At 40.6% G+C, this 12653-nt stretch overlaps 1 protein-coding gene across 2 annotated transcripts in view; it reads right to left on the bottom strand.

Moving 5' to 3' along the window:
* The window catches only part of LHPP (phospholysine phosphohistidine inorganic pyrophosphate phosphatase), a 165487-nt gene extending 153426 nt beyond the window's left edge, over positions 1-12061 (bottom strand). For both annotated transcript variants that reach the window (XR_009557607.1, XM_035137458.2), the window contains exon 1: positions 11913-12061. Coding sequence is in view for 1 of the 2 variants with exons in the window: in XM_035137458.2 (XP_034993349.2) it covers positions 11913-12040 (128 nt within the window). In the remaining variant the exon portion in view is untranslated. The remainder of the gene's footprint in view (positions 1-11912) is intronic.
* Positions 12062-12653: the final 592 nt, after the last annotated feature.

Below are 12653 nucleotides of genomic sequence, written 5' to 3'. Positions count from 1 at the left end.
ATTTTACATACCCATAGGCTGACCCAAAAATATGTTGGCAAGGGCAGTTGGCTAAGACTGTACAAGGTCACTCAGGATGTCCAATAATTGTCCTAACACTTTACCTGTTATGGCACAATAATGAGAGTTTTTTTTCATTATTTTCGGGTGAATGAACCTGGCAGATGCTGACAGCCAGCAGATGTGTAAAGTTCGAGGTGATTTGTAAGGGACCAGCTCATCTGACGCACAGTAATTGCATTGTGGGACATTGTCACTCAGAGTCTTGTCCTGTTCTGTCAGAATGAGGTAAAGGTCAGTTCAAAGAACTGGCATAGCATAAGGGATAGCTCCTCACTGAAATTAAAAATATTTTCATATATCTTCTCATACCACACCCATAACATGAAGAAACTCAGGGATGTATCCACAATTATGATGGAAAGGGTGAACTGGGGAACTAGAAAATTTGTTAGATATACAAGTTGTTTCAAATTCCCACTTGCAGATATGGTGCGTCATCGTTTACTATTTTTCTTGGCATAGAAATTCCCTTCACAGTGGTACCTCCGGTTACGAACTTAATCTGTTCCGGAAGTCCGTTTGTAACCCAAAACCACTTAAAACATGAGGCGCGCTTTCGCTAATGGCGCCTCCCGCTGCCGCCGCACTGCCAGTACACGACTTCCGCTCACATCCTGGGGCAAAGTTCGCAATAAGGGGCATCTACTTCTGGGTTAGCAGAGCCTGTAACCCGCAGCGTTTGCAAGGAGGATGGTACATAACACGAGGTTCCACTGTATTTCACACAGTCTCCTAGACTAGCCAAGTCTGAATTACAGCAGGCACTTTCAGATTATTTTCTAGGCCCAGATAATTCTCACTGCCTAAACTTTCTTCCATTTCCATTGCCTGTTAGCTTCCATTTCTGATACCGCCTCATATACTTCACTAGCCTGCAGTGCAATGAAAATATTGACAAAGGTTCAGATTTTTAAAAGGAGTGCTATTTAAAACCCTGAAATCTATGGGAGACACACGAGTTTAGTTGACAGCTGATAATATGATTATAAACATTACCCTGTTCCAGATAGAAGCATCAGGCTATGCTTCTGTTTCACATGCTCCCTGGTCCCTCATGTCTTGCCATTTTATCTCGTTCCCTGGTTCATGACAAACCATTGTTTCCTCTTAACCAAAACAGGAAACCCACTTTAAACTATGGTTTTCAATTCCACACAGGTGGTAAAATATGTTTTGCAGAAATGACAGTTTGCCTGATTTGGACGTCTTGTCGAGCTGTGGTTTGCAATGAACCCGGAAATCAGGGAAAATCTGAGGAGTCCAAAACACAACTCCAACAGCCATTGTGTCTGAACTAGTTAATTTTCAGCATTATGTATTCTGTGCATTTCAGTGTAATGAGACTTCCACATTTGTTAAATAAGAATTTCAGGTTTGTTGGGGGGGTGTTGTTTTTTTTTTTGTGTGTGTGTGTGTGAGAGAGAGAGAGAGAGAGGAGAGAGATTAGCAGAAGCAGTTTCTCAAAGTTTGCATCATAGAAGGAAATTAGTTTTCTTATGTCACAGTGAACCTCCACACAAAGTGTACTTCTTGATTATCAGATATACGTGTTTCTCCGCGAGGCTGAAATTCCAGTCTGACAACAAGCAGTGTTAAACCAGAAGCATCTGTCAATCATGTATTGCTCACTTATGGAAACCCCCTTCTATCAAGATAGAGACTCTGCAAGATTCTTCAGGCTGAGCATTCCCTTGCCAGAGCAACAGAACAGTTTTACTCCATGGGAACTTACTGCAAATCCATCAACATTATTTATATCCCTAGGTCAGGCATAGGCAACCTTGGCTCTCCAGATGTTTTGGAACTACAACTCCCATGGTCCCTGACCACTGGCCCTGTTAGCTAGGGATCATGGGAGTTGTAGCTCCAAAACATCTGGAGAGCCAAGGTTGCCTATGCCTGACCTAGGTCTTCAAGTAATCATTAATGATGCCATTAACCATTAATCATTAATGATGCCATTAACAGAATGCAAGTGGGCTCCCGGTCTGTTACCAGCTACTAAGGAAAGTTCAGCAGATCCAGCACCCCCATCCCATCATAGACTGAAGTCATCAAAATCTATCAAAATCTATCAATCAAATTATGATAAGCAAAGCCACAATTCTAGGCAAACGAGGAAATACTAGCACAAAGAATATTGGAAAGTTTCTGTAGATTATCAACACTCCTGCTTCTACAAACAATACAAGGAAGTGTTCTGTTATTTACTGAGCTACACCAAAAAATGACACTAATGTAATTGCTTTGATCTTTAATATCTCTCTTTAAAAGGACTTCGGCATCCTCCTACTTTCACAGTCCTTTTCCATATTATCTCAGCCCTGGCAACCTTAAGTTACAATGTTTTATTTCCTTTTTATGCTCTTTTGTCTTTGCTCAAAACTTTCATCTATTAAGTTCTCGTTTACGTTCAGAGGCGATGCCCTCCTTTCCTTTCATCTACTTTGTGGTTTTTCCTTAGACACCTTCTCATTTACAAATATTTTTAAAGAAAAGGAAGGCCAAAAAGGAGCAGGAAAGATAGTTGGTAGATATATAATAGAAAGTTGCAGCAAAAAAGGTGACTTGTGTCAAGCTCATGTACAGCAAGAAGGCAAGAGGGTCAGTATTACTACGTGAGGCAGAAAACTGGGCCACCCTAGAGGGTAATTTTTAATGAGTATGGTGGTATCACAGAGCTGCAAAAGGATGCCAGTTAATAAAAGTAGAATACAGCTTTCAGAAAGAAGCAAAACCACACACCCAGCAAGCAATGAATAATTAGATAGCAACACAGATAGTTGGGACACTGGGGCAGACTAGAGCTACATTATCCAACAGCAATTCAATACTAGCATTGTGAACGTTATAGGTCTTCAAAGCTAAAGGAGCAAGTTCATCAGCTGCACCTAAAAGGCAAAAAAGGTTCATCAGAAGGGCAACTGAGATGATACCTAACTCCATAACAAGAAAATTAGACAAGAAACAAGTAGCAAGCTAAAATCTTGATTCGTTTTTTTTTTTTTGCTTTTCTACACAGGTTGACACCTAAATATTTGGGGTTCCTGGGAACCAAAAATAATATACCCTGCATAAATTAACTATAGCCACTGGCAGGAGTGAGGTGGGGAGAATCCCATACATATTTTTGAGACATAAACAGATGACGAGCCAAGCAGCTAGTCTGAAGCTACATCAAAAGCTAGCAGGCATGCAACTGGTGACAATAGAAAAAACACTTTGTTCAGCTTTAGTAAGGATGCATAGCTCTGTCCAATAGTATTGGGCCCTCAATCCTATTCTTCTAATTCAAAGCCTAAAACTAGTAGCCTTGGGGTTCTATCATCTATTAACACAACTGACTGATTAAATGTTCACCAATTAGCCCTCTGATCTTTGAGCCTGATAGCACAGTAATTGAGATCTGATTGCAAGCCGAAATTGCATGAAAAAGGCTCTTCTGTACAAGCATTGAGAGCTTTTCCCTCCTCGCCTTGATTATCCCAAAGACACCTATGAACCCTCACAGTTTAGCTATTAATTAATTAGTTGAACAGTCCTGGAAATAAATTTATTTGCCATTACTACTATACTGAGCTGCTTTAATCACAACATTTTTATGGGCAATATAATCCAGTAATCATATTACACTGGCCTTTGTTTCATACTGATGGATAGTTAACGGTTTGCCTTTGAAGTCACTAATTATCATCTATAAAAGCCAATCAAGCCAATCAAATCCAATACAACACTTCCACTGTGAAATCATTATTATACTTCGTATATAAAGAACAGCTGTTGGTAAACAATTAACTTGAGACTAACAGAAAGGAAGCAACTCTTTGCTTCATTTTAATAAGGCCTTACAACTGGAATTAAAGTGGATAGTTCAGTCAGCTTCATACCTTTTTTAAAAGCTGCGAAGTTACGACAATTCTGTAAACTCTCTGTCTCTCTCTCTCTCTCTCTCTCTCTATATATATATATATGGTATACAGTATATGGTATTTTGTGTTCATTTCTTTTGGGATCATAATATTGGAAGAATGGTTTTATCCTCTAGTATACATTATTTTTTAAAGGTCTTGTAGGGAAAATAGAACTATGAACTACTGCCTGTTTTAACAGATGATTTACTAATTGGGGCTAGCAAAAAACTGCTTTATCAACAGTAGCATGTCACCCCAAATAACTTTGGTAGTGGCAGCAAACTGCTTTGACCTTACAGTGGTACCTTGGTTTAAGGACGCAATTGGTTCCGAGGAGCCGTTCGCTCCCCGTGTAGTACTTAAATGGAGCTCTTCTTCTGCACTTGCACGAATCACCGAGCGCTTTTGCGCATGCGCACGCCGCGCAGATCACTTCTGCGCATCTGCGCACCGCGGAACCCAGAAGTAAACACTTCCGGGTCCGCTGAGTACTCAAACCGAGAGTACTCAAACCGCAGCGGACATAAACCAAGGTATGACTGTACTTGGGGATTCATGCTACAAGAACATAGATCCTCTGGTTAGAAGAAAATGTTGGGGCAATGCAGGGGTCTGTAAATTGAGTAAAAAGGCACTGGAATGGAAATGTAGCACTTTTAATTCTCAACTTTGTCAGTGATCAGAAACATCATGGTGAGCACATCACTTCAACCTGTGGCTCACATCTCCATTGGTATAATATCTCTGAATGAGTCGTGTGTAGTCAGCTTTCCCTTGCTCTAGTTTTAAACATGAAAATGGAGAGCCATAGTGTATTGGAGCCACATTGGTTGCACAAATGGAAAAGCAACCTTGGATATGTTGATGCATTTATGTTTTCAGTACCTTTTTGTATGGAAGAGTCTCCTTGCATACAACCCGTATGTGCCTTTCCAATGCTTCAGTGATTATTGTTATAAAAAAGATTGTTCCCTAATATATATGGTGTACATTGATAAATTATGTTGAAAAGATAAACACCAGTAACAACGAGATAAACCTCATAGTAGAAATTTCAGTACTAAAATTGGGATAAGTATGGATACAGTTTATTGGATATAGCACTGTAAAATATTAAAAGATTGTTATCAAAGTCAGAACAACAGAGGTATAATTAATGTACAAAAGAACTTAAGGTATGGGTAAACAATACATAACATTATAGACTGTACAATACACTGTATGTAAGAGCTGTATGTATATATATAATAGATATGAGTTTAAAAGAGGAAGATGAATGATGAGAGAATAAAGCGAAAAATAAAGATGATCGAAGGAGACAGAAGAAAGAAGAGTGGAAGTCAACTCTTGGGAGTAAAGAGAAAGGATGTTAAAATGTACAATGTGGAATGTATATATGATGAAAAACTTAATAAAAAGCATATTAAAAAGTGAGTGTGTCAGAATACATCAAATTAAAATAATTAATGTCAAGATTTAAAATATAGAATACATAATGTGAATGTACTCGGCCTCAATATACAAAAAGGAAAGTGTAGCTATTTTATCTACCTAAAAAAGCAGCTTGATGGGTCAGCATCACCTGTCACTGCCACTCATAGAAACTACCAGATGCTACTGCAAATGTCTATTTCACATGCACCTCAAGCAGGGTCTTTGTAGACCTGCTTGCAGGATCATCTGTACTGGCTCCCTGCAACCCGCCCCTACATACTGAATTGTTTTACAATTCCAATTCTTCTAGGTTCCCTGGCAATCCTGCCCTTGTAAGACTCTGCAGGTATCTTATTCTAACAGGACTGTCCAGCTGCTCCACCGCCTCATGATGCTCAAGATTTCCGTTCCTCTTTTAAAGAGCGCTGTTGAAAGTTGTGCTAACAGATGCCCTATAGTGGCCAAACAACAGGATGTTGTAAATGTCCAACCGCTGTGGGCTTTTCAGATGTATATGCTAATGGATATGCTATCAGCATACAGCTGTAAATGCAAATAACAGGTCTCAGACGGAGCATGTTTTATTGCTTCTTTAACCACCTTCTGCATTGTAACAGGCCAACTCCTCACTGGTTGCAACATGAAAAGCAAATCACTTGCCTCATGTTGATGCTGTATAAACCAATCAGGGCAATAATAGCACAGAAGAGAGGAGATGCTATGGCTGATTTGATAAGGGCTTTTAACTAAGATTCTTACTTGTGTCCTTGCCTATTAAAACAATAAAAGTAATTGCTAGCAAGGGCAGAGGGTATACACCCATGGTCACACTTCATATTAAGTTATAAAAAGTACACAAAGGCTTGCATACTCAACAGATGTTTTGACAAAGTGACAAAACAAGAGTGACTATTTTGGAATGCAACGAGCTATCCTTTGATGACATGTAATGCACTTAACCAAATAAGCTGATTGCCAGCTATAAAAATTATAACATATTAGCACTCGCCCACAGTGTGTTAACCTTTGCAAGCTATACATAAATCAAACCTTAATATGAAATTTCACTCAGCAATTGAAATTTGGATCATTCTGACAACTGCATGCATCCTGGCATCCATAATTACACTGTGAGAAACAATCCCAAGTTAATAGATAAAAGAGCTTTTCTGCAATAAGGATAATGAGGCAAATTCTGTTCTTGGCTAATCAAACGTAAAGAGAAATGTCGCTGTTCAACTTCCATTTTGGTTTTTCTTTTCCAGCACATGCAACCCTCCATAATTATATCTCGGCCTAAACATTGGAAAAAGTTAAGTTCCGGAGGAAGCAGCCTAATACCCACTTCCCTGGAAGTAAGTCTCACTGAACTCATGGAGACATGTATAGGGTTGTAGTGATAGATTGTCCCTCGCCATTTCAAAGCAAACACAGAAACTAAGAAAGGATGGGGTGTTTTTAATGCTTCCATCTTATTTTCATGATTAAAAGATTGGCATTTTCTTTATGATGGACTTTAGGCAGGAGACCAAGCTCAGCCAATTACACATTTCAATTAGTTGTAAGGGAAAGGTTGTTGGTGAAGCAAAAAGAAAAATCCATGAACTTATACACAAGCACACACACACACACACACTAACCACACTCCTGAAGCTATAATAGTAAGGCTTATAATTTCACAGGCTATGAAAGCATACCGTAAGTTGTCTGATAGAAATACAGCCACAATGGTGCATGGGAAATTGCAAAGAAGTAGGAAGACTTTCTGTCTTCCAGTGTTGAAATAAAATTCAACTTCCAGTCCAGTTAGCTTCTGTATTAGAATGCACGGGGTTCGGGGTAACCATTTTATCCTCCACCTTCGGCAGCAAAATGTCATAAACCAACCCTGCCCATCCAAACCTCTTTTCGGACTTTATTTCAATGACTCTCTTACCATTCTCCCATTATAAAGACATGCGACTTCAACCATTTTCTCTCTCATAGGCTAATTGGGAAAGCATGCTCAGGACAAATTTGCAGTATAGTGACAGACTACAAGCATGTGGAAGCAATGTGAACAGGCATTATACATATATAACCCAACACTGGCTCCCAGCCACAGAAGATGCAAGTTATTTTCAGCCTGAGCAAATTTCACTCGCTCTTCTGCTACCACGGACCTAGCCCAAATGTATTTGACTGTTTGGACAAAACATCCTGGGGACCATCATTAGTTAGCATGTCAAGGCACACTTTGAAGATTCAGTATGGTCTCCCACTCTCCCTTGGGTCAAATAAGCATTGAAGCCAAATTAACTGTTGAAACATACTAATCCCTAATGAACGACTTGGACTCAGAGGCTTCCAGCAATTCAAACAGAATGCCAGCATCACCCATTTTGCCTGAAGCCTCTAGTTTTGCTGCCATATCAACCAACATATTTCTGATGTTAAATTACAGCTTAAGTTGTCTGCACAGATTACAGCTCGTAAGAGCTGCAGCATGCACTGCAATGAACAATATGGTTACTATTTTGTAGTCCGACTGAAAAACCTCAACAGACACCGAAGCCTAATAGAGACAACTGAGGTTCCAAGGACAGCAAAGACAACTCTTTGGTTTGAACAATTTGCAATATTCATCCAATTGCGAAGCAGAGAATTAATGTATAGTTCACTGCCTTAATTATGTGAAATAAAGGGCAATGTCTCCAAGTAAGTACCGGTATCCACTGTTATGCATGACAGCCTCAATAGATTTTGGTTCTCAGCAAAAGAATACAGCACATTTTCCATAACCAAAAAAGTTGTAGAATAGAGCAAACTTGCAGAGTCAGACTATGCAAAATGAGACTGCCACCCTTTTCAGCTGCTACAAACATGGGCAACAATACACTTGGGGGGGGGGGTGCAGGAAGCAAGAACGAAGGCGATAACTCCACCTACCCAGCTGCCACTTTTATTGCCTTCCTACTCCTGGAAGGCAGCTGTGTGAAGTGGGGAACCTTTTTGTATCTATGGAGGTTCCCTGCACATGCATCATACACTACAGCAGTCCCATTTTATTTATTATTTTATTTTATGGATTTTACAAGATCCCATGGTGACTAACAGAAAATGAAAAGTAACACTAAACACTAAAAATAAATGCAAAACAAAGCAACACAATTTTAAGTCAACAGAAATTAAACAAATGCAAAGTAATGGAAAAGCAATCTGCAGAGACAAAAGTCTGGGAAAAGAAAAAGGATTTCTCCCCCTATCATAATACTAGAATCCAAGGTCATCCAATGAACTCGAATGGCAGGAGATTCAGCACAGGCTTTTGGAGGGATTTCTTCATGCAGCTCATATGGAATAAGCTACCACAAGATGTGGTTGATGGCCATCAACTTTGACAGCTTTAAAAAGGGATTAGACAAATTCACAGAAGATGAGGATATCAATAGGCACTACCGTAGTCATAATAGCTAAAGACTACATTCAGGATGACAAGCATAATACCACTTACTGAAGAACCACAGTGGGAAAGCCTACTGTTTTGCACATGTTCAAAGAGACCACATGCAAACTTAGATCAATGAATAGATTTAGAACAGATAAAATTTACAAAATATCCTATTTGATTTATTTCTGGTACTTCAAGTGTGGCCCATTTGAGCCAAAAGAAATTTTAATCCTACCCTGCATGTGAGCATGATTCCTTCCAGTAAGGCAGGCATGTCCAACCGGTCGATCGTCATCTACTGATCATTTGCAGGGTGTCCCTGGTTGATCCCTGAATGATCGCCCCCACCCAAAAAACCCCCCCAAAAGCTCAACAACTTTGTGTCTGCCTCCACAAAAAAACTCAAGAACTCTGGGTCTTCTTTCCCCCCAAAAGCTCAACAACTTTGGTTAATCCAATGGGTAGATCACTGCCAGTTTTTTAAATAGTGGGAGTAGATTGCAGTCTCTTGAGAGTTGGACATGCCTGCACTAAGGTATCAGGAAATGCCACAATGAGAGGCTGAAATGAATGTGAGCTATGAAAGAGCAATTCAAGTAGAAAATGATATCTGGTTCTCTAATTGAGAATAATTTGGTGCTCTTGTGCAACTCCAATTGATTGGTCCTCATGAAATGCTAAGTAGCACAGCAACAGTGTTACTGGGGGATGAATGCTACAGCTGCAATCTTTCATCCAGGAAATTGCACATTTGCTTGTTCACACTAAACTATGGTTTGGCCTAGCATTACATGCAAACTAGGTGAATGAGGCTTTCTCAACAGAACATACTGGTGGATTGTACCAGTTATTCTCTATCAGATGACTCAACGGTTTATTTAAAAGGTCTTATTGTGATTCACACTGTATGATTAAATGAAATTTTATTATTAATGTAAATTGCCTTGGGAAGTCTATAAGAAAGAAAGAAAAAGAAAGAAAGAAAGAAAGAAAGAAAGAAAGAAAGAAAGAAAGAAAGAAAGAGGGTTTAGTTTACTCACACTCAAGCTTTCACTGATTATCATATGTGGAGTCAGGAGGAAGAGTCCTTTCTGGGGTAAGCAACCCTAGGTTGGTTGTTGTTTTTCTGACTTTGCCCACAGAAGTAATTTCAATGATTTTTTCTGCCACATATTTGTCTGAGATACATAATATTTTGGACTGCATTAATTCACCTGTAGGGGCTTGATACAAGGGTGATTCTGCACCGCACAGCAAAGGATAACTAGATGGCCCCTGTATGTTCATGATTCTATTTTTCATATTCCTATCAGTGTTTATACTGCCACCCCATTTTCTGTGAAGGAGAAGTAGCCATTATTCTCAGCAGCAATGAATTTTTTTGTACCCCCAGGCAGTAAAGAAAGGGAATCAACTCAATACTCACCACGCTAGGAAACTCTAACAGGACAAAGATGCCACAATAAGATCACCTGCCTGAGGCGTGTTCTGCTTCAAAAAAATATGGTTTTTCCTACAAGCACAAATAGATTTGACAAGAGACCTTGTCCTACCTCCCTTCCCGGTAATTCAAAGTATACTTGAAAATTAATGTTAATTCTGACTAAATTAACTGCATTTTTACCAGAGACATATTTTTAGGGATAATACCTCAACAGTTAATATATATTTTACAAAACACGTTTTATTTTCATTTTAATTTGAGATCATGCTACACTTTGGTTTCCTCATCTGATCTTGTCAATTTTTTAAAAGGTCTCTTAATGCTCATTCTGTTTATTAGAAGGAACAGCTTTTAACTGCTTTATGCAACTATATTTTAAAACGCTAACCTTTTTAATAAAAAAATACTAGAGTTGTAGCAATCAGATTAAAAATACAGTAATGGGAGTATAGAAGATATGCAACTTTGATACATTCTCTAGTTGTTTTGTTAGCCTATTACAGCAAAAACAACAATGTATTGTAGCACCTTTCTAAGTTACAGTGGTACCTCGGTTTATGAACACAATTGGTTCCGGAAGTCTGTTCATAAACTGAAGCGTTCATAAACTGAAGCGAACTTTCCCATTGAAAGTAATGGAAAGTGGATTAATCCGTTCCAGACGGTCCGCGGAGTAACCGTTCATAAACTGAAGCGAACTTTCCCATTGAAAGTAATGGAAAGTGGATTAATCCGTTCCAGACGGGTCCACGAAGTACTTAAACTGAAGCGTTCATAAACTGAAACATGGGTGTAATTGGTTCCGGAAGTCTGTTCATAAACTGAAGCGTTCATAAACTGAAGTGAACTTTCCCATTAAAAGTAATGGAAAGTGAATTAATCTGTTCCAGATGGGTCTGCGGCGTTCATAAACCGAAAATTCATAAACCGAGGTGTTCATAAACCGAGGTTCCAATGTATTTGTAAATGCAGTATATACCAATGTCTGGTGTGCACCATCAACATTAGCTGGCGAAACATGTGGTCATTGCAGGAGATCAGGGGGCAGGACTTCATTCAGTTCAGAGGTTGTGTGGCTCACAGACAGTCTTCAGATCCTACCTGTTATACGTATTTTAATGACTTGCCAGCTATGTGGGAAGGACTGCAGCTCAGTAGCAGAGTTCACGTGTTGCCTACAGAAGGTCCTTGGTTCAACCTGTGGCATCTCCGGGGCAGGCAGGGACAGGCTCCCTGCCTGAAACCCTGGCGAGCCACTGCCAGTCAGTGTAGAAGACAGCGCTGAGCTAGATGGAGCCGCTACCTACGTTCCTAAACCAACCAGGGCTGGCAGCCCTGCTCTACAACCGCGCCAAAGGAATATCGCCTTTTATTTTCCTTTGAAGTGCGAAAAGCAAAGTGCAAAGACGTTCCCTATCCGAACTCCTTTTCTCGCTGAGAAAAAGCACACCTGCAGTGTGCAGCGACTGCAGTGTGCTCCTCTTCCTCACAGCTCCCACAAGGGCTCCGACGTTATAAATGGTTGTACGGTGTACGAGAACAGGTCTCATGGGCTCTCCAGAGGGAAGGGGTTTTGTGAAGGACAAGAAACTTGCAGCCTGCCCTGGTGGCTCCACGGCTCCCCACTTACTTTTTCACTGCTTCTATAGATCCGGGAATGGGGACTCCGCCTCCTTCGCCTCCACTGTCATAAAGCACCCCGCTGATGTCTAGCACCAACCCTTCCACGCCCGCAAGCTGTTTTCCCCACTCAGCCATTGCCCAGTGCAGTCCGTGCCGCCTGCCCACAACCCACATTCTCCGCCTCCGCCTCCCAAACCCTTCCTGCTCGCCGAGGCGTCTGGGAAATGTAGTCGCCCGCCGACGCGGAAGCGGAGAACGGCGCTTCAGGGCCTGCAAGCAGTTACTGGAGGAGTGAGCGCTGTGGACTTGCTTCCGAGTAGACGGACGTTGATCGGCGCTGCTCGGGACATTTTATTTGGGGGGGGGGGCTATAATTACAGAATTCCAGAGTTGGAAAGGTTGCCACCTGTCCTGTATAATACAGAATCGACTCGTATTTCAATGTAAAAATGCTTTGCCCTGTATTTCAGGGATTCTCTGTGTGCCAGGTTAGGGATCCTCTCCAAATGCGTGTGTGTGAAAGGTCATGTACTGGGTAGCAAAGCACAGGGAGATTTACAAATTTATGTGTATGGGGCATGTGTGCGTGACAACAAATTCCAGAGAGACGATCCTGTTAGGCTGCAATAGATTATAAATGGGTTGCTTTGAAGTCGCTTCAGCACCAGGTGAAAAATAAGTTTGTCCTGTATTTTTGGCAGAACAAAAATGGCAACCCCATCAGAGGCTCATCCAGGGCTGTCCAACT

This window comes from Zootoca vivipara, chromosome 5 (assembly GCF_963506605.1).
Source record: "Zootoca vivipara chromosome 5, rZooViv1.1, whole genome shotgun sequence".
Classification (NCBI taxonomy): Eukaryota; Metazoa; Chordata; class Lepidosauria; order Squamata; family Lacertidae; genus Zootoca; species Zootoca vivipara.
Note: the sequence above shows the minus strand (reverse complement) of the source record. Positions and strands in the feature narration are given on the sequence as shown.